We start from the raw sequence: 25935 nt of genomic DNA on the forward strand, positions 1-25935 counted from the left end.
CATACACATGTACACTTAATTGTATTAGTCAACTCACCGGCAAATCAACACTGACATCTGTGCCATCTAACAAAGACACTCGGCAGGTGATGATGGACTTGGCATCTCCAGCAGCAGGGATGTGTGTTGTGGCTCGCTGGGCTTCCCGGAGTCGAGCTTTCTCGGCATGTTTGCGGATGGACCGTCGGCCCAAAGTCCGGCGAAGGAAGCTCAGCATGTTCAGGGAGACTCGTTAATCAAGTCTGGAAGAAAGACCACCTCAGTTAAAAATGACAAATCGCTATAGTTCTTAACTCTAACCACAGTGGATCAGTGGAATCTATAATAAGACCATTAACTCAGATTGTTTGTATATGTATGTATGTACGTACATACATGTATGTATACTGCATGTATAGCAACTATTATTTAACTGAATCATCTGTAATAAGACCACAGTAACAAGGGAAACCCATCACGGTTATGTCAATATAACTACAATTTTCATAAAACAAACTGTGTTTTTTATGAAGAAAAAAAAAGGTTTAAGTTATTTAGAGACTCTGAATAAGTTACAACTGCTAAAGCAGTTACCTTCACTCTCACCACTGTGGTAAATATACATTATAGACGTCTGCTATCTCCTTTTATTACGGTCTTCAAATTAAATCCGCAGCTTTCTAACACCAACGCACATTTAAAATATATATTTATTTATATATTATATGTTTCGATTAAAATCATTGTGTGTGGCTTACAATTACGCACTGAATGACTGAACTTCACTAACACCTGTTTGCTCAAGAAAAAAAATGCGCAGAATTTACATTTAACTGCGGGACGACATAAAAGCGCTGTATTTAATAATACAAACAGCTAGCGCTTACAATAAGGCTATAGTGAGTGATTCATCAAAAGATATATATCGCGCCCACCTCTGGGATGACCGCACTCGAGACGCTCGCGCGCTAGCAGCTCCAATCCACTTGTTGATCCTCAGACAGACCACAGACAAAAGCGATACTTACTGCAGAGTGATTAATATTCCGCCAATGAAAGTCTTTTAGCATTGGCCTTTATCAATAAACTTTGTGTTTTGAAATATCCATCTTCTACGGCGCAGTGTGGTTCAGCCACTTTACTTGTTTGGAGGTAAGATTTACTGATATTCGCCCCGGTCCGAAAGCTTGTGGGGTGGCTGTTTTGTTTTCCCTCAGGAAATGACGTCACGCAAATCCCTAAAAGTGGATTTACATTTAAAGGGCCAGTGTAGAGTAAAAATGGAATCCAAACTTTTGACACTCGGCTACATTATTATAATAATATTAATTAACTTAAATTCTTATTATATTTCGGTAAACTATAATCATATATTGTGTGACATGTCAGAAAAGTGTAAATCAGCGCATCCTAATCCAGATTCAGACACAAAAATGTACTGATAGAAATAAAAACATTCATGAGAACATTTTGGAATATTGTACTAAAACTGCATAGGCTTATCCCAAATGTTTTTACCGTAATCGTTTTATACACCAAGTCGTTTTATCTTTATAGCATTGGTTAGAATGAAAATAATGTGGTTTCATATAATGGTTTGAAATTATATAATCTGAACACTTAATTAAAATAAAATAAAAAATATTATAACTTAATTTTAATAGCTTTAAATTAATAGCTAAATAAATAAATAGCTAAATAAATTATATATATAATATATATATAAAGGCTAGGGTAAATCTACTTGGGTCAGCAAAAAAAGAAAAATATCTTATTTTCAGCCCTCAAAAACTCAAGTGCTTACAGGTGCTCTGTATTTATTTATTTCTAACAGCACCACCCCCTGGTTTACTGAGGGCAGCTTCAAAAACTTTCCTCCCTGCCAAAATCTTCAGAGGAGGAATTCAAATGTGCAATGTAATAATAATAATATTAATAATAATACATATCATATACAAAAACGACCCAGATCACACACCTTAATTTATTTTAAAGATTTTCTTTTTAATATACAACATTGTATGTACACTTTATAATATTTTCATAAAAATGGACAAGTGGCACAACTTTTTTTTTTTTTTTTTTTTTGCAGCAAATTAAACATTAACACCAGTCTACAATTGTACATCTTTGTTGAAAAAGTGCTGTCCCACAAGGCAGGGGGCATGTAGTTTCTCCCAAATTCCATGCCATATACCTGTTTTAAATGTCTTTTGGTAAAACCTGTAGCCTGTTGAGCATAGAATGGAATATTTTGGTCCAAAAACCAAGGTTCTCCAGCAATTATGACGACAAAGAAACATATGATTGACTGTAAAAGTAGACAGTAACTTACAAAGAGTACAGGCATTGATTCAACTCAGCTTTCAACTAGAGATGACCTGTGAAACTGGGCAATGGGTCAAACATTTTATTTGATAGTTTAACAATGTTAATATGATGGCTTCTAAACGAAGACTGATAATAAAACTAGGGCTCGATTAAATAAACTAAAAATCAGATGGCCTGAACCAGACATCAGCTCAATTGTGTTGAACCAGGCCTAGATCAACCCTAAACACATGATTTGGGCTCTCACATTCACACTAACAGTACTATAAAACACATTTGCACATACAGACATCAGAAACATACAGTGATAACACAACAACACACGTACTGGACACACTCACAGCGTGCTGGATATTCTGCAGGCACAGTCTGCTACAAGAACTAAACTGGTCAACCATAAACTAACTCCAGTTTGATCCTCCAACACGGTACTGCATTTGACACACAATGGTGTGTAACATTTAGATTGAACAACACAAAAAGCAGTTCTTGTTTGCCATACTTAACTTATTTAAATTGCTTTACCTACAGGGGATACTAAACCTTTAATCGAATATCTGATTTTAAAATGGTAAGAAGTTGATTCTTTCGGGGAATGTTTGCCTCTGGACAGATCCAATTTCTTCATGGCAGTCTTTTTATAATTTGATTGTTCTATATGTTAATTTCTGTGGGTTGGTGGCCCTGAATTTATTATTCTACAAACATACTGGTTCATAAGTAATTGTGTCAAGCTGATGAACTAATACCTGGGTGGAATATTTTTAGTAATTAAAGTTACATTTCAGTCTTTTCCTCACACAAAGCAATTGTTGGGCTTCAGACGATTTGGAATATAATGATCTTGTAGGCTTTCGCTGTATGGAAAAGAGCAGCACAAACATTTTTCTAAACATTTTTTGCACTCCATCTCCAAAAGCATCATATGGGTTCGGAAAGACACAAGGGTGAGTAAATAATCACAATATTTTCATTCTTGTATTCGTTTAACTTCTGCTTGAGAGACCAAACTGATATTTTGCATCACAGCTGTAATGCAAAGTGCTTTAAAGTCCCTGTTGACAGCATTTCAGTTTGACAGGAAAAATAAATAAAACAAATTTTCGATCTGCCCCAAAAAGGGAGAACAAACAAACAGGAAAAATGATAATTGTCTTAAGAAAACCTTCTTTTTTTTTTTTTTTGTAAGTAGTTTCTTATGCAGGGCTCAATATTGAAATTAATACAATAAATATTTCTAATAAAAATACAAATGTTCATCTGCAGCACAGGCCTGGATGTAAATTGTTTTGTAGGTGTTGTTTGTCTCAAAATAATAGGTGACCACATATAAAAACAGTCATTCATTCACGGGCCTGCCCTTACACACATATGGCACCAGCAATCTCCACTATATTCATTATTAACATATATATCTGTTAAAACCCTGAACACTCAAAGTTCCTACAAGTACCTCATTCACCTTTGTTAGATTATTTGTTGCTGTTTCTCTCCTCGTTGAAGCCTGGCATAAAGTCTCTTTGCCATTGTAAAGTGCAGCAGTGCTTGGTTTATGAGCTGTGTTCCTGGCGAGGGATACTTCATCACAGAGCTGTGATGTCATCATGTGAAGAAGATCCTGTCAGTGAATTTCAGTATCGTTTTCGGGAAAAGCTGGCATTTCGTTAGTTGGATTCGTACAGCGTGGACTTGAGCGGTTTCACCAGGCCCTCCTCATAAACCTTCAGTATGGCCTCACACACAAACTTGAACTGGCTCTGAGAAGAAAGAACAGAGGAGAAGTCATGATGAATGGAAGACGTGTCAGGAAGAAATGAAAGTAAAAAAAAAAATCAGGTCCATCCTTCAAAATCATGCACCAAGTGAAGCCAGAAAAAAAAAAACAATACATGTTCAAAATATAAAGTGTAAATATAAAGTAAAAAATATTTTTTGCACATCAAGGTTTCAGCTATTTGATCAAAAATAATAGCAGCAAAAACAATAATATTGTTATACACTACAATTTCAAACATCCTTTTTTATATTTTTTTAAATGTATTTTAAAATGTAATTTATTCCTGTGATGGTAAAGCTGAATTTTCAGCCATTACTCCGGTCTTCATTCTATCATGATTATTCAGAAATCATTCTAATATGCTGAATTAGTGCTCAAAAAACATTTTAAACATTATTATCAACATTGAAAACAGATATGCTGCATAATATTTTTTTGGAAATCGTGAAGCACAAAAAAAAAAAAAAACATAAATGCTGTAAGCATAAATTTGGGTCAATTCCCAGCTTTCCTCACACACAACTAAGCAACAAACACAAAATGACACCAGTATAATGGGATCATGAAAAATGAAACGCTGTATACAAGATCCTGGATTCTGGGAGGCAAAAACAAACCCCCAATGGTTGACTGATGGAGGAAACGACCGGACGGAAGAAGGTGGGCAGGACTTACAGGAGTCTGAATCATCATGGCCCTCTGATCCCGCATAGTTCTCACAATTTCTAATGGATACACCGGCTGGCCGCACTCCATCAGACACATTGCTGTCTCCATGGTGATGAGAACTCCCGTCCGGCCAATCCCAGCGCTGGGATATGAAAGAGGGCAAGAGGGAGGGATAAAAAGGGGAAATGGTAACACACTTGATTACTATGTAATTCACTTTGGATAACTACATTTAGAAACTACTTTGTGATATAGACATATTAATTACCTGCAATGGACCACAACAGGCTCATCCTTCCCAGCTCGTTTACTTCGGACCAGAGCCACGAAATCCAAGAAGTCCGTTGAGTCATCCGGTACACCATGATCAGGCCACGCCAGGTACTGGATTTGGGTCATTTCCCTGCTTTCCCCACTCTAACAGTACACACAACAAAGCAATACACCAAAATGACACTGTTATAATGGGATCACGACAAATGAAACACTGCAAATAAGATCCTGGAGTTCAAAATGAACATTTGCCAAGTACCCAAACATGAAAATTATGTTATCATTTACTCACCCTTATGTCATTACAAAACTTTATTTTGTCTGTAGAACATAAATTAAAAAATATGTTGATGCTTTTTGTCCATGCAACGGGTAACAAAACTGTTTGGTTACCAACTTTCTTCAAAATATCATACAGTTTCAGAATGACAAGACGGTGAGTACATGACAAAATTGTATTTTTAGGTGAACTATCAAAACATCAGTCTAGAAACTTTATGAAGAACTGCAACATTGCACGGTTCAAGTCAAAGTAAGAATTGACTTAGACTGTTAACATGCAAATCTGCAATACAACTCACCTCAATGTGAGTCAGAGTCATATCCCTAACCAAGAAAGCAGAGTTTCCTTCCTCAGTCTGACAGGAAACCTGAAAGTTGCCGTATGTGGCACTACCTGAGGGGTTCGGCCAGTACTGATGGCACTTCACCTGTGGTAGAAATGGATCAAATGACATAAGCTCGAGAAGATTTCAGAAAAGATGAATTGCAACTAATTGTTTCTTTGTTAGAATAAAACCATCACAGTTACAATGTCAAAGATCAAGATATACATACACGTCCTTTCTCGACCTGAGTAGTAAGCATGACTACCAAAGAGGAGCCCTGCTCCCACGTCATCTGCCAGAAATCCGGGCACGTGTTGGGCAGTGGCCCCTGGCAGGCGATATAGCGGTTTATGAGTCTGGAGGCAGGAATTTCCATCTGCGGACATGACAAAACAAAATTACGAGGGACTATTAATCACAGTCCATCATTCCTTGGGTGTCTGAGTTTGGTGTAAGTAATAAAATAATTATGAGTCACTTACATTGATGTAATTTGCATTGATGTAGTCATCTGTGCCTTTCAAGAGGACCCTAGTGGCATCATCTGACAAGAAAACAACAAACCGGTTCATGTTTTATCACTTCCGCTGGTTATTAGTAAAAAGGAATGGCATGCAGCGGTACTCACAAGGTGAGATGTCTCTGTAGCGGTTTTTGGAAAGATTCTGAGGTAATTTGGCACATGCCATTGTCATTCCAGGACTTTTCCGATACAGTTGCTTTAAAATAAAAGGAAGTCAGTCAGTTTACAAAAATCCTAATGAATGAAAACTCATTAACAAAAAACACTCAAACCTTCCTTTCAACTTTTATGAATTTCATACATGAATTTCACTCACGAGACATAGAAATCTGGTCGAATTATGTCTAAAATATGATTTGTATAAGGGGAAATTCTCACAGAATGCATTTTTGAGATGCTGCATAAGAAGCCAGTGCAACAGTCAAACACATCCATCTTTAGAAAATTAACGGAAAGGCAGTGGAATGCAAAAACGCATTCTGTGTGAAATGGCCCATTACTCCTAAAATTCTAGCATTTTAATAATGGATCATTTCAAGGACATTCCACCTGGTGATTTGTGTGTGTAAATAAAAACATAAATACATAAACACATAAATGCACTATATGAAAATAGAATATATATCAAATCTCATTTGAAAGCAAATCTAACCAAAACTGAACACTTCATAGCAGTGAGGCATTTTAGCAATAGCCAAAAACATTGTATGGGTCAAAATGATCAATATCAGTAAATATATCACAATTAGATTTTTTATTAGTAATATGCTAGAACTAGAATTTCTCAGTTCTAGTTTTAATCATATGATCAGATTTTCAAAAAGTTGTATCTCGGCCATATATTGTCCTATCCTAACAATGGAAAGCTTATTTATTCAGCCTTTAGTTGATATGTACATCTTATTTAAACAAAAATTGACACTTAAGAATGGTTGTGTGGTCCAGGGTCACATATTTCACATTTTGATCAACTTATTCACATACACAAGCCCTTCACACACTAACAGGAAAATATTAGGGCTGTCAGATGAAAGACAGGAAGTAATAGGAAGGTCTTTTGATATGACCACATCCTGAACAACCCTGATTGCTGTGGATTTCAGAGCATGCGGTAAATGAGCAGTTTAGATAAACAATTACATATGAACTTAAACACTCTTTTACAAAGGAGAACAAAGGAGAAATGATCATGGTGCTCGCTATTTGTAATCAAGTATGGAGTAAAAACTTGATTTGTTCCAGAATCAGTCTGATAACTCACATCAAACTGGGCAAGCATAGTAGCACTGTTGAGGCCCTCCTTTAACTGCAGCATTGAGTCCCTCCAGGCGTCCTGGTCCAGCTGTGAGGGGTCTGTGGGAGATTTCTCTGGGATGTACTGAAAATCCGGCTCTGTCTCCAATTTCTCCTCAACTACATCGTAGATAGCTATGCAAGGAGAGTTAATGTGGTGGCAATGTGATAATGTGACAGATCCACAGAACAAGCCATACAAAGTGTGAATAAATTACATGAAATGTTAATGTAATCGCATCATAAATGGCTGCCCACTCCTCGGGTGTGTGTTAACCGTGTGTGTGTTCACTGCTGTGTGTGTGTTCACTGCTGTATGTGTGCACTTTTAAAGGGTTAGATACAGAGCATTAATTCTGAGTATGGGTCACCATACTCGGCTGTATGTCACCTTCACTTATTTCTACATGACTTGAAGACATCACAGACTAGTAAATGAATCAGAACAGCACTCACCATTGGGTCGCACCAACAGGATGAGCTCCCCCAAGTGGCTCTCACAGCTGGCCTTGATGAACATGACCACCTGATCATGCGTGTGGTCTGCAATATGTCGACCATTGATCAGCACAACCTGATCGCCTTCATTCAGACGAGGCACACACAAATCAGCCTAGAGAAGAGAGAAGATGATGAAATTCAAGGTACTTGCCATTAGATGACAAAATAGGTTTCAATGCATTATTTTAAACATTCTTTTTAATCAATTAAGAAATATCAAGAAGGAAAATCCAAGCCATATATAATTTTGAATGGAAAGCAGCAGAAATCCTTCAATACAGGCATACAGGAAAGTTCACTGCTAATCCAATAGGGGTCACTCTTCAATGAATCAGTTTTTATTGTCTTCAGCTATAATCCCAGCTGCCCTATGAAAAGGCAATACCACAGTATTTATGACAGTAAACAGCCAGTTAAACATACTGATGTTCCAGGCGCTACTCGAGACACGATAATGGGCATCTTCTGATCAGAGCCGCCCTACAAAAGGAGAGAGAGAGGTGATTTCATAAAGGCTATGCAATTATTAAATCTTCAACAATCAGTCACAGAAAATGACAGATGCAGAGCATTTTACCTTCACATTAAACCCAAATCTCCCATTCTCATCCGGTTTCATCTTGATCAGGACAAGATTGTCATGTGGAATTACTCCGTTTGGCTAAATGCGTGGGGGGAAAAATTAAAATAATGTCAACATTTACATGTCAATTTCTCAGTTCTAGATTTAATCATTTAAAACAGCACATGTAAATGGTTTTAGCTAGTTTGCATTGATTTCTCTCAAGTAAAATTTTGGATGGTTTTTAAAGCAGTGTATGACTTGGCACCTTCATACATTTCTGACTGTCTATTCAAACGTTTCAAGTCATTGTTTGAGATCTTCCTAGTTTTATTTGCACACTGACATGTAAACCTCCAGAGATCAGGTGAAGCTACTTAAAGGTATAGTTCACTCAAAAATGTTAATTCTGGCATTATTTACTCATCTTCAAGTTGTTCCAAACCAAGTTTTTTTTTCTTTTTTCTTCTGTTTAAGACAAAAGAAGATATTTTGAAGAATGTGGTTAACCAGTTTCTGGTCCCCATTGACTTCCATTGTAATTATCATTATATATTATATATATATTTTTCATACCATGGAAGTCAAACAACTGTTTGGATAACCACATTCTTAAAAAATATATTTTATGTTCAACAGAAGAAAGAAACTTCTACAGGTTTGGAACAACTTACTTTTGTGTATGACAGAAAATGACAGAATTATCCTTATCCTTTTAAGGCCATTACGCCCCCAAAATCTAAAACTCTTACCAACTGAAATTAAAGGGACAGTTCACCCATAAATGAAAATCGTAAATCAAGGCATCCTAGGTAGGGATACTCATATTGGCCATTTAACTGTTAACCTAAAGTAAGGATTTTGACAGATTAATAAAATCAGTTTAACAGTTTAAAAGGTTCTATTATTCCATTCATATTTATTTACTCACAGGGGTGTGTCGATATGTGCAACCACACTGCCTAAATATTTCACTGCGCAATCACCTGCTCCAATTTCACTTAACTGAAGTTAACTCATCTCTATTCTTCACAATCTCACAAAGTTCTGTTATATTCAATGAAGCTCTACACTACGGCACAATTAATCTTTTATTTACATCGTGTGCACACAGACACTCATCCACTCTATTATTTATTTAATACTAATTTAATATTCTAATCTTATCAGTTAATGTTCGTATAACAAGCAGCAGTTGTTGTTTAGTGAAAAGCAGATGATATAGGCTGGAGCCATGTGGGACACTTTTTATGATGATGGATGCACTTTATTAGACTTCTTTTAGACTGTTGAAAAAGAACACCCATTCACTGCCATTATAAAAGCTTGGAAGAGCCAGGACATTTTTATCTCTTATCTCTATCTTGGATTCATCTGAAAGAAGAAAGTCATGTATACCTAGGATGCCTTGAAGGTGAGTAAATTATGGGGTGTTTTTAACAATTTCCAACAATTCACATTTTTGAATGAAATTCAGAAGACAACTTAGCTTTTTCACCCCTAATTTAAATAACATTTAATCTTGTACTGTCATCCTTCTTTTTGCGTTAGGTGAACATAAAAATATGAAAAATATTAACATACTTAGGCAATGAAAAATATTTATGTGTATTAAACTATGCACCAAACCACCAAGAGCTTTATTACTTTTTGAAAGTACAACCATGTCAGCAGTGCACCATAGAAGGAAGGGATGCAAGACTATTAATGCCAACTTTGGAAGAGGAACAACAAAGTAGCACACAGACAGTCTGGGTTGAGTGAGTCAGTTGATGTATTCTTACCTTCACCTTGTCTGTTGATATGGGGATAGTGTACATTTGATTGATGTGGTTGTTGTCCAAGTCCTGTTGGGAGTGGGACAGTATAAGCTGGCTCAGATTCTTCCTGGACTGTTTGGGTGGGAGGGCAGGGGGCGGACCTTCAACTCCTTCCGGAGACCTATGAAATTAAGGAACAAATGTAAAAACATTTACAAATGAAAGAGCATCAAAAACATACTTTAAAACATCTAGTATTTTGTTTCACAGATAAAAAGAGAGTCAAACATGTTTGGATCGACATGAGCATAAGTAAATAATTTAAATTTTCTATTCAGGGTGGAATATCCCTTTAATAAAAGGGCTCCAATACCATCTTTTTTTTCCAACACATGAATGACACAATTCAATGAAAGCACAATTCAGCTCAATACATTTAATTCAGCTGAAAACATTATAGTGTGACAACCCAGTGAACTTCTGAATTATGCAACGCACTCTGTTTCAGCTTTCACAAATGGACACACACTTCCAGTGAACACTACACCAGGTAGGGTCACGAGTATCCGAGTGTGTGTTTGTATATACAGTAGGGCGTAAGGGTGTGGAAGTCTGCATGTGTGCACTGGCTCCCACTGACCTCATTTGGGTTTAGTGTTCATTTCAAATTTTGTTCTCACCCCAGCATTGTATCAGAAAGTGACTGTTTGACCCAAACTGAACACATCATGCCTTTACAGAGATGCTGAGCAAATCAAATGTCACATAGAGCAAGTGTCTGTTAATCTACGGATAGCAGGGACATACAACATGACCAATGTAATCCGATTCTGAAACAAATGATTCTTATGAGCTTTTTTTGAATAAATTGGTCAAAAAGATTTATAAACACTGCCAAACCAGAATTCTGCAAGTCCTTTTAGATGTTTGAGTTTGGGCACCAGGTGTTTATTTCTTCATATGCTGTGTGTGTGTGTCTGTGTGTGTGTGTACAGTATGCATGTTGGTCTATTCTTTATGTGTACAGGAAGATAAAGCAGAATCGAAAGGACTATGGAACATACGCTATGCCTACATCTGTGTGTTAAGAAATAGGTATTCATACTCAGTTCCTCTAAATTATATATAATTAAACAAAGAAAGCATGACAATGATGGCACATATAGTATACCATTAATACCATAAACATCTCTGACATAGACCCTAAATATATGCCTACTACTGTGTCTACTACTATTTCCCGCTCACCTGTTCTGTATATCTTATTTTTTCAGTTTTCTGTGATTTCTCATGTTCAAACTTTGTTGAGAAGAAAATTGATTTCACACCTTGTCCTAACACATATCTGATGGGTATTACACATTTAGAACCAGATGTTGGAGTAATGAGATTACACTGTGGGCAGGGCTACCCAGAGCAATTTACATTTGTGCATTTAACAGATACTTTTATCCAAATCAAATTACAATAGATAACATATGTAATTAGTCACACAACATTGGTAGTATATAAATACAGGTAGCTCAGCAATGCCAAAGAACTAGAAACAAAGCAACTAACAATTACTTATTGCAGCGGTGACTGGTTAGGACATGGTGTTATGCTATTTTGGATTTTTTTTTTAAACGTTAGACATTTTAAACACAGATAAACTGTTGTATAAATGAATAAATAAACAGCAAGCATTATTGGCACCAGTAAATACCTCCTAATATAATGCATTCTATAATACGTCACATTCTAACACCAGACTTTCTAAAAATGCCCAACAAATGAACCACAAACTATTAATAAAAATCATTATCATTTACTCACCGTCATGTTGTTCCAAACCTGTATGACTTTTTGTTCTGTCTAACATACAAGAAGATATTTGAAAGAAGGTTGACAACCAAACTGTTTCGGTTATATAGACAAAAAATACAATGAAAGTCAAAGGGAACTGAAACTGGTTGGTTATCAGCATTCCATCCAAAGAAATGCATAGGGGTTTGGAATGACATCAGAGTGAGTAAATAATGGCAGAATTTCCATTTTTAAGTGAAATATCCATTTAAACTATTTTGTGACACTACAGGTGCTGGCAAACCAGGGTTTCCACAGTCATGAACAAGTTAAATGTAAATGTAATACCTTTTTAATACCACCTTATATGAAATGTAATACCTAAATCTGTGGAGATACACATTAAATGACAAATCTATGTGACCTTGGACCACAAAACCAGTCTTAAGTGTCAATTTTTAGAAATTAAGATGTATACAGCAACTGAAAGCTGAATAAATAAGTTTTCCACTGATGTATAGTTTGTTAGGATCTGACTATATTTGGCCGAGATACAACTATTTGAAAACCTAGAGTCTGAGGGTGCAAATAAAACTAAATCCAGAGAAAATCGCCTTTAAATTTGTCCAAATGAATTCTTAGCAATGCATTTACTAAACCAAAATTAGGTTTTGATATATTTACAGTAGGAAATTAACAAAATACCTTCATGGAACATGATCTTTACTCAATATCCTAATGATTTTTGGCATAAAAAATAAATTTGATAATTTTGACCCATGCAATGTTTTTTTTCTTGTTTTCTTCAGTGAGGGGCTACTAACAAAAGCACCATATCACCAAGATTTTTGGTGGTGCAGACGATTTATTCTGAAGCAATATTTTCATCAGTGTTTTATCAGCTGCTAAATTATATTAAGTCTGTCAGACTTAAGATATTTTAGCGTCAATGTAACCAAAAATATTTAAGACCCATCAAATCTGAATTTAAGGCATTTTTAAGTCTTTTTAAGGACTTTTATTAGGAAACCTTAATTTAAGACTTTTAAGGACCCGCGGACACCCTGTGAAACAAAGGAAAAGGGGATGAGCTGTTCTATATCTATTAAACAAGCTCTGCAAACAAAGTCAAAACAACCACATGCCATACAAATAGCCTATCTGTCACTGGCAATGTCATTAGGGTTAAGTATACTGCAGACCTAATCAAGAGGATCACAAAGAGCTTGACATGTTTACCATCCTCTGTTAAAATCCAGAGCTCTGGGCCCAACGCTATGAGAGCGGTAAATATGTTTTACAGCTGCGCAGTGTGTTTAGTTTCCATTCGGGGCCATTTAAGGGCGCAGACAGAAGGTGGTAACTTTGATTGGAAGGCTGAGACAAAATAAACAGCCAATAAAAGATGGTTTTGGTGCAGTAAAACCACTTGTGCCATTTGAGGAACAGACTTGAGCTTCTGTTTTTTAACACTAAATTATGTGGCTTCTGCAAATAGTGTTTTATAATAAATGAAATGATTTACTGTTTCAATAAGTTAGAGTGCCACAGCAGTATGAATCAGCAAACAGTCAAGACATGAAATGCATTATAAAGTGCATTAATACAAAAAAAATAAAAAACTAAAAAGTATACGAAACGTCTGCTTGAAGAGTTGGTTTTCTGGGTTATTCTTTTTTTAAAGATACTTTTGGGGATTTAAGAAACTGAAAGTTTAAAATGTCACTGAAATTTATTTTAGGGTCCGATTCACACTATTAAGTAACCATTAACTATAACTTTTGCCTCAATTAACTCCTTATTTGATGCTTACTTATAGTTTATAAGGTAGTTGTTAAGTTTATGGAATTGGGTAGGATTATGGATGTCATGCATTATATGTACTTTATAAGCACTAATAAACAGCCAATATATTAATAATAGACATGCTAATAAGCAGCTAGTTATCAGTGTGAATTGGACCCTATACTAAAGTGTTACCCAATATTTCATACATCTGACTATGACATCTAGACAGTCTTTTCCTTTAAAGGCATATTACACACGTTTCTAGGTGGTTGCTGGGGTATTGTGGCTGTTTTTTTAAACGAGTTTGAACACAGAAGCAACCATAGGATCCACTATCAATAATATTAAAGCATTACTGAAGCCAATTCTTGAGGATGGACTGTTTTGCTATTGAAGAAAAGGAAGAACTTACGGTGTAGACTCCAGGCTGATGCTGTTTGCTTGTGTAGAGGAAGCTGATTTGTGATTGGAGAAAATAGGAAGGCTGGGGGAGGCTTGGATGACATGGTCCACCAGGTGACCCATGGAAGAGGGCCGTAGCCGAGGACCTTCTTGCACAAATAAGGAGTTCCTGCTGTTGACAGAACATTTATAGTTGCTGTAATCCTTTTCACCAACATTTTTTTTATGAGCAAGTGCAAATCCATTGGCTAAACTAGGTGATCTTACCCATTAAAGAAATTTATTGTAAGAGGACAATGTATTAGGCCTAACTGTCCAATTTAAATCTCAATCACATTTTCCAATTCAAATGAGGATAAAAAAAAGTAAAGGTTTAAGTCATAATGGAGTAAAGAATATAGACTTAAAAAAATACCATTTAATGCAATATATTACATTATTGTATATCTTTTAGGATTAAATCTTGACAATTTATCTTCAGTACTAAAGTGATGATTGTGGCAGGCCGTTACATTATGGTTTGATGTAGGCGTTGAATGATATATTGCCAATGCCGATATATCGGCCGATATTTGGTATTTTCAAATTGCCTATTGGCAATAGGACTTTTATTTTGATGGCACTGAGAATGACAGCACCTGAACACACAGTGCTCACATTCTCTGTCTTGTTCAGTGTTGTCGTTAACAGTTCTGTACACGGCTAGAAGTTTGTCTGATAGTCAGATAGAACTGTTAAACAAAGGAATTAAAATATACACAAAAAGTATTATAACAATTGCTTTTATATTGTTAGTAATGGAAAGGCAAACATCATAATACTTTCTCGTTTGCCGTCAGCCTTCAGCAAATATACATTTATATTATTTTTTAAATCTTTAAATGACTAATGAACATCTAATTTCAAAAACCTTGCAAACTTAGTCAAATCCAGCTGTGAGATTGCTATCGACAAACTTTCAACTCGTGATTTTAAATTATGCAGCGCTTCATGCTTTTGCCCACTGTCATATTCATATAATTTTCACTGTGTACTATATGTAAAATGAGTGTTACCTTGGCTTTATTTAAAAAAAAAAAAAAAAAAAAATGTTTTGATTCCCAATCCACACAAACTTCCCAGAATATGGAGTGCCCTGTTGGTTACTGTGTTTATTCCTTTTTAATTATGTTTTTATTAAATATTAGATTTTTTTGTGAAAAATGCATTGCCATTTTAAGTATAAGCATTTATTTTACACATTTTTTTTAATCCATTTTCAAATAATTTCAAATTTCTTAAATATTAAATAAAATAAATACAATTATATAGGCTTTATATCGGCCATCGGCCACCCTGCTTTCCACGATATCAGCATCAGTCTGTCAAAAAAGCAATATCGGTCGACCACTAGTATGATGTAATGCATCAAATTATGTGTTAACAATTTAAACTAACACACACCCTACTTATTCATTTTACAATCCAGTCTCTCTCTCTTACTGAAAACTCCCTCTGATTACTAGTAATGCGGAAGTCTGTCTCTGAGTCTTTGACACAGGGAGTGACTCCCTGACTTCCTGGATGGGTAAAACTCACAAAACCTGTCAAGAATGTGTCTAGGTCATACTTCTCCCCTAAATAAAAGGGGGGGGGGGAGAGAAGAAGAAGAGGAGGAGGAAAAGGAGGAAGAAATTATAGTATATTTTGCTTTTGGAAAATTAAGCTTTTTTTAGTACCATTAAAAATTTGCATATTTTCATTTTGTGATATTCTCATTATTGTAACACAAGAAAAATACATTCATTGTAGCACCTTTATGCTGATAAAAAAAAAAGTATTACAGTATTTTTTAAAACAGTATTATATTACAGTACAGTAGTAGTATTATAGTAGAAATCTAATGACAATCATTACTAGTAATAACGGGGGAGAAAGAAAGTGACGGGAAAAAAACATTACACTAATTAAAATGCGGGGGGAAAATAGCATTGCTGTGAAAATATGAAAAAAAAAAGAATAATTTTTACTTTAATTTCCTCTTGCACATATATTTTCTTATTCTTTCTCTTTGCATTTTTGAGTGAAACATGACAGACATATAATCATTAAATTCACCTACATACAGTTTACATGTGTCTTTTTGACCGATCACCCCCAAGCACCCTACCGGGTCTTTTCTCATTAGATTGGGTGTTTCACCAAAACAGAGATGAACTCACTGGTTGGGCGTTCCAGGGGGCGAGCGGGTGGGCAGGCTACGGGTCTCCAGCCTCTCTTCAGACAGTGAGTTCCTGCTCACCGATTCCCAGTCTGTCGTACCCATCAACTTTCTGCCCAGGGGTTTGCTGGGAGATCTAAGAGATTGAACCCATTCTATTAATCTCCACAATACCCTAGTAGAGCCATAGGCTAAGGTCAATTCTAAGCATTTACTGTCCAGTTATTATTCCACTGAGCAACTGTATGTTCATATACAGTGGACACCATAAGAGTGTGAATAATAAAACCTACTAATTAAGTCAGATCATATTTCACCAACTGATCCTGTGAATGTAAAGTTTTAATACTGATTTCACCATAATAAGAAATCAGTTTCTTTTGAAACCAAAATCTGAGTTTATCGTTTTACCTTTATGTACTCCAAATTGTTTTACAATATTTTATTTATATTTTGAATGTTTAATTGCAGGATTTTAGTACATGCTGACACAGTAACATATAATGAGAAATCTATTTCCACTGTATGGAAATTTTTGCAAACATAAATATAAAATTCAAGTCCGGTCATAATTTTTTCTGTCATAAGAAAATAAGTCATTGTCAAAGATTTTGTGCAAGTAATGGATTTCAATGAAAAATGTCCAATATGACTTCATTGTTTGTTTTTTTAAGAAATGTGTTTATTCATTAAGAATGCACTGAACTGATCAAAAGTGACTGTAAAGACGTGTATATTTTTATGCAACAATTGCATATGCATATCCATGTAACTTCCTATTTATCATTATCAAAGAATCCTGAAGACAATGGCTCCACAAAATTACTAAGCAGTATAATATTTTAACATTGATCAGATTCCTGAGCAGCAAATCAGCATATTAGAATGATTTCTGAAGGAGCGTGACACTGAAGACTGAAGTAATGATACTGAAAATTAAGCTTTTCACAGAAATACATTTTAATATATACTACAATAGAAAACCGTTTTCTTATAATATTTCACAGTATTACCGCTATTACTTCTTACAGCCTTTGTGAGCATAATACATTTCTTAAAAAATAAAATAAAATAAAATAATATATATATTCTGAATGGTAGTATTGCATTATCATTGCCTGATTTTAACAAAAAAAAAAATCATGGATTACACTGTTGTCAGAAGTGGTTTAAAATGCATTAGTAAAACTGGTTGAATATAGAACAAGATGAATATTTCTAGTAGACAGGAGCTGTACTCTAATGACTAGAAATGACCACAGAGTCAACTGACTTGCTTGAAAAGGACTTTGCACACATTACCTTGCAAACACTCTGTCCTTGATTGCCTTCTCCTTGCCATACTGAACAGATTGTGCTTCTGTCCTCCCACTGTGAAGAGATTCAAACCGTATTTCTCCATTTTACAACACATAACGTGACATTCAAAGCTCTTCAAAGCTACAAAGTTCAAATATGTTTCATACTATAGTGACTATCAATTAATGCTTATAAATCTAGAAAGCATCACAAGATGAATTATTCATCACCTTCTCTTCCTAGTTTCCATATATCTAAAATTGGCTAAAAGAGCATCATCAATTTTTCAAAAGTTTATCCCCCGGATTTACAAGAGTATTTGTTAGTGTCGACTAAGGTCAAGCATTTTGATGACTGTGGCCTCCCTCAGCACATAATAGACTACAAGACTGAAATTATAGGAATTTATGCTCAGAAAAATTATAAATGCACCACTAAATTACCTATTTGGAAATTGTAAAAACAAATTTTGCACTGTTCTGCATAATCTGCGATCAACATAAGAATCTAATAATAAAATGTTCTAATAATCTGCTGAAATAATTATTTAAATTTTTTCCATTGCAAATTTTATTTGTAAATAAACCTAACATGTATTTAAAAAATTTCTTTTTAAGATTAAATGTTATATACACACACACACACACACACCAATTTTTTTTATATATTAATGTAGTATGCAGAGAGAAAAATGAGCATATTTGGGCCCACTCACTCACTTATTTAAAAAAGGATGTGTAATGTGTATGTAGGAACACTGGAGGACTGTCTTACCAGTATCGGAACCTGGAGCCCAAACTGAAGTAATGTGCAAAGAAGTTCTTCTGCAGAGGAACGGGCCGATCTAGCCGAAAGAAGGTGTGGTGTTCAACACAGGCCTTCCAGAGGTTCTTACAGGCCCTGTAGTTCACCATGTTGAAGCCGACCAATGTATCTCTTGTCTCGTGCTATCAGCAAATAGGAAGAAAAAAATCTTAAGGCTATTAAATCAAGCATACCGCACGCTTAACCCAAAACACAGGAGATGTTGGAGACATTTACATTCACTGCTCTCAATATTATGCAGTCGTGAACATTGACCTTTATTTGAAACCTGGCCCAAAAAAAAAAAAAAAAAAAAAAAAGCTCTGCTCTAGAGAGACCTATTAGGACTGACACACCAATCTTCAAGTCTCCATTGGTCACTGGGGACTCCAGAGGGGGGTAAATGCACTTCCCAGACGGTTTTTGATTCTGCGACCAAGGTCCAAGGAAATCGTACCCACTCGGCCAAGCTGTGCCATCTGGGCATCAATTATGGATCATGACATCGAGTTCTGCTTTTAGTACAACTGCTTCTGAAAGGCCCCTGTGCATTATTCACAGTGCTGATGGTGTTTTGAGGTCTCCAGCAGAGGAGACGGTCTGTGACGCTGTGGAGACCCGGTTCAGGCAGACAGTTTCTCGTTGTGTCTCAGCAATCAGCTCAACTCATGTCAGGTCTCTTCCCGCTTCCCCATATGCAAACTGCATCGTCTACTCTCCATAATTAATAAGCTGTAAAGACTGTTTATCTAACTCCACATCGTCACTGACAGCAGGGAGCTAATTACAGAGGGATTTCAAATAAATAAAGATCAGTGGTGCTATGGGAGCCAATATGCTCTTTCATTTGATACTGCCTGAGCAAGATGGTTTATTAATAGAAGTTACTGCTCCCTGCAGATTGTAAATGGGAGTGATAATGTCTGTTGGGGTCAATTTATGATTTTACACATTGTATCAGTAAGATGGAAACAATACGGATGCACACATATACACACATATGTGCTGCCACTCATCACATAAAAATTAAAGACAGCCAAAAATATCAACAACATTAAGAAGTTCATATAATATATAGTTTTAACATTAGAATTTTAATACATTAATATTTATTTAATAATTTAAATATTTGTGCACCCATATCATGCCCTACACTTTCAGTCACAAAATAATTATGATATTGTGGCACATTGTGAATCACGCCAGTTGTTTTGCAATATGCACCATATCGCGAGGGAGCTAGCAATGCCTTAGCAAGCAATGTTTGCTGTTTTAATCAGAAATACATTAAATGGCCAAAGTTAAACGTGTTCTGGGTGCTGTTTTATGTTGCCTTGCCTTACTGATGAAGTGTACCACTTACCCCCTCTTTTCTCAGCTGGATGAAAAACTGTTTGCATTTAAAAGACAGTTTTACAATCTTCAACCTAAAATAGAAGAAAAGAAAACTGTTGGCATTTTCAAGGGCAGCAACAAACACATATTCTGAGCTGTTGAAATTCCCTAACCCATTTCACGGCCCTTTGTGTGTCTCTGAGCCTCACTCCTATTAAAATATGACTCATGCTGAAGCTAAATATATTCTACACAAACACACACTTAAATGTCTGAATAAACACATGCTGGGGCAGCCTCGACCTCTTTAGACTAATTCTGTCACACAATCCCAGCACAACACACAACTCACAAACAGTCAATGACCCAGGCAGGTCAAACTCAACCTCAATTGTCTCTTAAGAACATCCTTTATTGGTTTCCATCTATTTTCTATTTGAGTCAGCATAATATGATATATATACCCTTTTTTAACAATTACTTGGGATCTTTGAACTGCATGGGCGATAAAATGATCAATAAGTGCAACCGTTTGCAATGAGAGGTTAGTTGACATCTATGGCAAACAGCCCCTGTTCCCTTCTGAGCTAAACATAGTTTGCCTGGAAATCATCTGTGCGTGTATTTCAAAAGGGAGATGCTTGGACTACAGTTACAGAAGCAGATTGGGTTGTGTCAGATAAACAGCATGGTGGTGGAGGGGGAATAAAGCTTTGCCTGATGAAGATTTGGGTGCCGCTCTTAACACTGGATCATTTAGTATTCTGCACAATTTAAAATTAGTGCAAAAAAATATATATAACCCCCATGATGTATTTAGTTTCAGAATAGTGTAATTTAGTTTTCTTGCATACAAAAAAAATTATAAATAAATACTATAATAATAAAAAAAAAAAAATCCTTCAACAAAGTAACTCACTTCCATATAGATCTCTGCAGCCATAAGCCATCAGCAGTTGGTTGCCTAACTTGTATTTCCAATACTTTATGCAGTGCAGCCAAGTACAAAATCTTTTGTTCAAAAATTCTTCTTCACTTACCATGGAAAGTAGTTGATTCGTACCCTGTTCTTGTAAATGCCAATGCCAGCTGACATCACGCCTATGAACATCTCTGTGTTGCTTTGATCCTGAAAGCAAGAACAGACGAAAAAAAAAAAAGAAATTATTAATGAGGATACCGTTTTTTTTGTTTTTTTTACTGTGCTGTGTAATGTTGAGTTAGTTTACCCAAAAAAGACATTTCTAAATGAAAGATCATTTTTCTTTTTTTCATTCCAAGATTGAATAATTTAAATAATTTTGCTCTGCAAAATGTTAATACTGCTCTTTCCCATACAATGAAAGCACAGAAACTGATCATCATAGTCTTCTAAAGCCATACAGAAACGTTGATGTTTCATTGATCATTGAGGCTTGTGTGCAGCTACACAAAGAAGCAGCTCTCACTCACTAACCCTTGCATAGTGCAGTTCCACTCCATAAAGTTCCAACGTACGTGCCGTGTCCAGGTAATTGAATTCGGACTGTGCTGGGGTAAGTCCACTGTGCCCAGGCCAGAAATAAAGAGGACAATAAGGAGTCAAAAATTAAGACGTGTGCTTCAGATGCACATCACAAGACAGTGGTGTAGAGCCAAGTGTGTGTACACAACTTGTGTAAATTGCATAAATGTCAACACAATTTTTTTTTATAAGAATAGTGCAGCGACAATGTTCAGAGTTGTTCCAAAGTGAGTTTGGAGCGGTGACTCTTACCCGTGTTGCTGGTGATGTTTGGTGACCTCTTTTTCAAAGCCCTGAGGCTGGTTGGGGATGAAGCAGAACTCAGACAGGTTTTCTGTCAAATTCTCAGCCTCACTGTAATCACCCAGCTCAGCTGAATCACACAATACAAGCACAGCGTTACGGAAAACAGCCGTGATTTATGACAGTACAAAATGCAGACCATGTCACCTAATACTGTGTATAAAGGAACAGGATCACTGATGGACACACTGGTGCCTAAATCTCTTAATCCCTTGCTTTGTTTGTGATTTGCACAGATTATTATGTGACCAAAAAATCTGAGCACAACGGCCTATTTTTTTTTTTTTATAATACAGATTTTTGTTTTACAGATTTTTTTTTTTTATCTTTGAAAGAAACTGATACTTTTGTTGATGCATTAAATGTATCAAAGGTGACATTAATGACTTTTACATTAAAAGCAAATAACAAATAAATAAATACTGTTCTAATAAGAAATGTTTCTTGTACATCAAATCAAGATATTAGAATGATTTCTCAGTGTTTATGTGACACTAAAGACTGAAAATTCAGATTTGCCATCACAGGTATAAACTACATTTTAAAACATATTAAAATGCATAAGCTGTTTTTAGATAATAATAATAATAATATTGTACAATATTTCAGATTTTACATATAAATGCAGCCTTGGTGAATATAAGAGTGTTTAAAAAAAAAAATTTAAAAATTAAAACAATTTTACCTACTCCAATCTTTTGAACTGTAATATACTAAAATTACATTATACTGAATTCAAATTATATTTAAAAAGAAAAATAATAAAAAAAAAAACACTGAACATTTTAATTTGAAGTGTTTGAATGTAAAAATATACTATGTATTTTATATGTGTAAAAATTATTTCTATGTACAATTATTAAGTTTGAGGCTATACCACATAAGAATGTTTTAAAGTGAATAAATAAAAAAAACTATATATTGAGATAATATAAATTCTCTTCAAAAATATATAAAACATAACAATAAACAAAAAACTAAATAACATAAAACACTGTAAATGCTTCAAGTTATTCATGAAAGAGTATTGTTAAACACCTGTTACAATATGTATTATCATGTAAGCACTAGTAATGTTTTGGCAAAAGTAAATTCAGTTTATTTGAAGGAGTTTTTGTTACAGTGTAATGAAACGTTTAAGTAATGAGTAATATTGATTAACTACATGTACTTACTATATGGTTAGGGTCTGGCTTAGGGTTACTCGTGTGTGTGTGTGTGTGTGTGTGTACTTGTTTTTCTATTCTGGTGGGGACTTAAACCTGAATACACACAGACTCATGGGGACTCGTGTCACGGTGGGGACCTAAATTGAGGTCCCCACGGTTAAACAAGCTAATAAATTACACAGAATGAAGTTTCTTGAAAATCTAAAAAAGCAGAAAGTTTCCTGTGAGGGTTAGGTTTAGGGTTAGGGTTGGTGTAGGGCGATAGAAAATACGGTCTGTACAATATAAAAACCATTACACCTATGGAGAGTCCCCACAAGGATAGCTGACCAGACATGTGTGTGTGTGTGTGTGTGTGCGTGTATATATATATATATATATATATATATATATATATATATATATATATATATATATATATATATATATATATATATATATATATATATATATATATATATATATATAATGTTTAAAGCGCTATATAAATAAATAAAGGCGACTATATATATATATATATATATATATCTAAATATATATATATATATATAGCATTTAGCATCAATTTTGCCACTGTGGCACCTTGTCAGTAAATCCCAAAGTGAACAAAATGAATTGTAATAGATAGCACTGTCCTAGGCAACTATATAGGTCAAAATCCCCTCTAACCTATATAGTGCCCAGACTGCATGTTAAAAGCCCCAGAGAGACTGGAGCAAATGTGCTCACTACAGCAATCTGTCAAGAGTCATTATTGCTGAGTTCAATCTGGCAAGCGGGCCCCCGAGAGTCCGGGATATGCCATGTCGCTGCTCCATCTAGAATGGGCACTATTAGGTTAACTAAGATGTGCTGGGCCGGGTTAGTGCCTGCTGTACTTCAGAGAGATTTCTTGCTCGCATGTACTCCTGATTTACAAGCCAGTGCTTGTTAAGTGTTGAGGTTGTGCACGGATGGAATGTGCCGTGCTGAGCTTGCGCTGTTGTACTCCAGTGGTTTGCTTGGAAGCTTAGCACCGGATTTTAGTTTGCATGACACCGTAATATACTGCCTGACGCAGAAAAAGAAATGGGGGACATAACATTGATGGAAACCAATTTTAATTATTATTCTGCTGCTATGCTAAATTGCTATCAATACCTCTCACTCAAGAAATAAAGAATTACAGGCGTCTCTTGTTCAACACCAAACATAACATTAAAGATAGTAAGACCCAACCCTAATTAAAGCGAACCACATGTAACTGATTGTTACCATACTGTTCCAATAAAAAAAAAAAAAAAAAAGGATTTTGATTGTTGCTTCTTTGTCATGTAGATCCATGACTCATACTTACACTGAACAGCATACGATGCCAGGAGTGCGGCAGTATTGTGTGGACAAGGCAGTCTGGGAAGGATATAAATGATATTGAATTAACAGTGTGAAACGTTGAAGATCAAACCAAATTACTGTATTTCAGTAAACATTAAAAGTAAATGTAAGCAGATGCAACTTAAGAAGCACAAACTGCATTCATATTACAAGATATTGAAGCGACAAATCTACATAATACTATTTACAGATATAATTTATATCCGAATTGAATGCGTAAACTATTAAACTGGATTTACTAAGAGATTTAAAAACAGTCAAAAACAGCCACACATGATCCAGCTCACCTTCCACTGAGTATATCCTTCTTAATCTGTAGAAAATACTGGTACCTACACCGATTGAAAAAACAAATAATCTCTGTGAGCCAAAAGACTAAAAATAATTCACAAGGTACATTTTAAAAATATTAAAATATATATGAAAATATTAAAAATATAATAAATATTAACTCAAACTTCCTACATAAAACGCAGTACAGAGAGTTTAACTAACATTAAATAGAACTGCATTATTATTGAACCAAGCAAAGCCAAGGCCAAGACATGGCTACGAGGTGTCCAAAGTTTGTTTAATTTGATTGTAACATTAAGATTTACACATTTAGCAAATGTTTTTATCCAAAATGATTTATGTTGCATTCAAGGTACATCTTTTATCAGTTCTTGCTTTAATGGGGAATCGAACCCATGACCACGCTCTTTTGTTTGATTTACTTCTACTGTTTTATCACCAATATTTTTGTATGCATTTTTCAGTTGCCTTCTTTCAAAGTGGCTTACACTGCATACAATTTATTTGTTCATGCATTCCCTGGGTACTGAACCCTTGATGACCTTGTCATTGCTAGTGCCATTCTCTTCTGTTTGAGCTACAAGAACAATACAGAGATAATGCAACATTATCACTATGTTTGACAATGAATCACCATCGCCAATTCAGGAGAGGATGTCAATAACTGTAGTTTTACTCATGTACTGTTTTCCTCATCTCTGTTTTAAGCCTCTACTTCTCTGAACTATTCTGGATTTCTGTATTACAGCACTTTTTCAGCCTCTTAGAAATGAGGATTACAACATCAGAGATTCAAGTCTGCTATATACATGTAAAAGAAATATAAAATAAAGACTCCATGAAATCACATTTGTTTTGTTTTTGTCTATTAGATCTTTAAAAAGTTGTCAAAATGTAAAAAAAAAAAAAAACTAACATAACTAACATAAAATATAACCAAAATACAGATGTCTCACCTTGTGTATTCTTCCTGAAGTTTGTTGGGGTCACTCACAAAAAATTTCACCCGGAAGTTCAGATGATGTGGAGAGCCCCCTAGCATTTAATTCATCAAACACGTGTGTTAATACAAAGATGTACAAATAAAATAAAAAAAGGAGGAGAAAGAATAATCAAATGGCTTGTGGTAAACAACATCCTAGTCTGGTGCCTTTTATAAATTACTTACTTTTTAATTGCTTTCTTATGGGTTTATTTGGATCCAGCCACCTCTATAAATTATTGATTGAGAGAAAGAAAGAGAGAGACGAAGAAAAACCTTAATAACATGGCAACAGTCCAACAGAGCCTAATGTCACTCAATAATTCAATAGGCTTGTGTTTTCTGCTGTGGGGAAGTGGAGATGTACTTATCTGCAGTTACAACACAAAGAGACAAAATGACTCTTTAACTTTGATCTAG

At 35.2% G+C, this 25935-nt stretch overlaps 2 protein-coding genes across 8 annotated transcripts in view; both read right to left on the reverse strand.

Annotated features, from left to right (window-relative positions):
• The window catches only part of LOC128019854 (band 4.1-like protein 5), a 37367-nt gene extending 36157 nt beyond the window's left edge, over window positions 1-1210 (reverse strand). For 3 of the 5 annotated variants that reach the window (XM_052606150.1, XM_052606149.1, XM_052606148.1), the window contains exons 1-2: window positions 915-1210; window positions 38-242 (exon numbers count right to left, since the gene is read on the reverse strand). In XM_052606150.1, coding sequence (XP_052462110.1) covers window positions 38-217 — 180 coding nt within the window. In that variant the 5' untranslated portion in view covers window positions 218-242; window positions 915-1210. The remainder of the gene's footprint in view (window positions 1-37; window positions 243-914) is intronic. The other 2 variants (XM_052606147.1, XM_052606146.1) reach the window with 2 other exon arrangements.
• A 752-nt stretch (window positions 1211-1962) lies between these two features.
• LOC128019855 (tyrosine-protein phosphatase non-receptor type 4) overlaps window positions 1963-25935 on the reverse strand; it is a 44386-nt gene continuing 20413 nt past the window's right edge. For 2 of the 3 annotated variants that reach the window (XM_052606151.1, XM_052606153.1), the window contains 24 exons: window positions 25702-25744; window positions 25490-25568; window positions 24527-24571; window positions 24202-24254; window positions 21646-21766; window positions 21346-21433; window positions 20930-21018; window positions 19918-19981; window positions 18525-18697; window positions 17754-17822; window positions 16453-16587; window positions 14262-14423; window positions 10301-10457; window positions 8532-8615; window positions 8378-8434; window positions 7910-8066; window positions 7422-7588; window positions 6266-6356; window positions 6120-6181; window positions 5867-6013; window positions 5611-5739; window positions 5025-5173; window positions 4763-4898; window positions 1963-4067 (listed from right to left, as the gene is read on the reverse strand). In XM_052606151.1, coding sequence (XP_052462111.1) covers window positions 3975-4067; window positions 4763-4898; window positions 5025-5173; window positions 5611-5739; window positions 5867-6013; window positions 6120-6181; window positions 6266-6356; window positions 7422-7588; window positions 7910-8066; window positions 8378-8434; window positions 8532-8615; window positions 10301-10457; window positions 14262-14423; window positions 16453-16587; window positions 17754-17822; window positions 18525-18697; window positions 19918-19981; window positions 20930-21018; window positions 21346-21433; window positions 21646-21766; window positions 24202-24254; window positions 24527-24571; window positions 25490-25568; window positions 25702-25744 — 2550 coding nt within the window. In that variant the 3' untranslated portion in view covers window positions 1963-3974. The remainder of the gene's footprint in view (window positions 4068-4762; window positions 4899-5024; window positions 5174-5610; window positions 5740-5866; window positions 6014-6119; window positions 6182-6265; window positions 6357-7421; window positions 7589-7909; window positions 8067-8377; window positions 8435-8531; window positions 8616-10300; window positions 10458-14261; window positions 14424-16452; window positions 16588-17753; window positions 17823-18524; window positions 18698-19917; window positions 19982-20929; window positions 21019-21345; window positions 21434-21645; window positions 21767-24201; window positions 24255-24526; window positions 24572-25489; window positions 25569-25701; window positions 25745-25935) is intronic. The other variant, XM_052606152.1, reaches the window with a different exon arrangement.

Source organism: Carassius gibelio, chromosome A9 (assembly GCF_023724105.1).
Source record: "Carassius gibelio isolate Cgi1373 ecotype wild population from Czech Republic chromosome A9, carGib1.2-hapl.c, whole genome shotgun sequence".
Lineage (NCBI taxonomy): Eukaryota > Metazoa > Chordata > Actinopteri > Cypriniformes > Cyprinidae > Carassius > Carassius gibelio.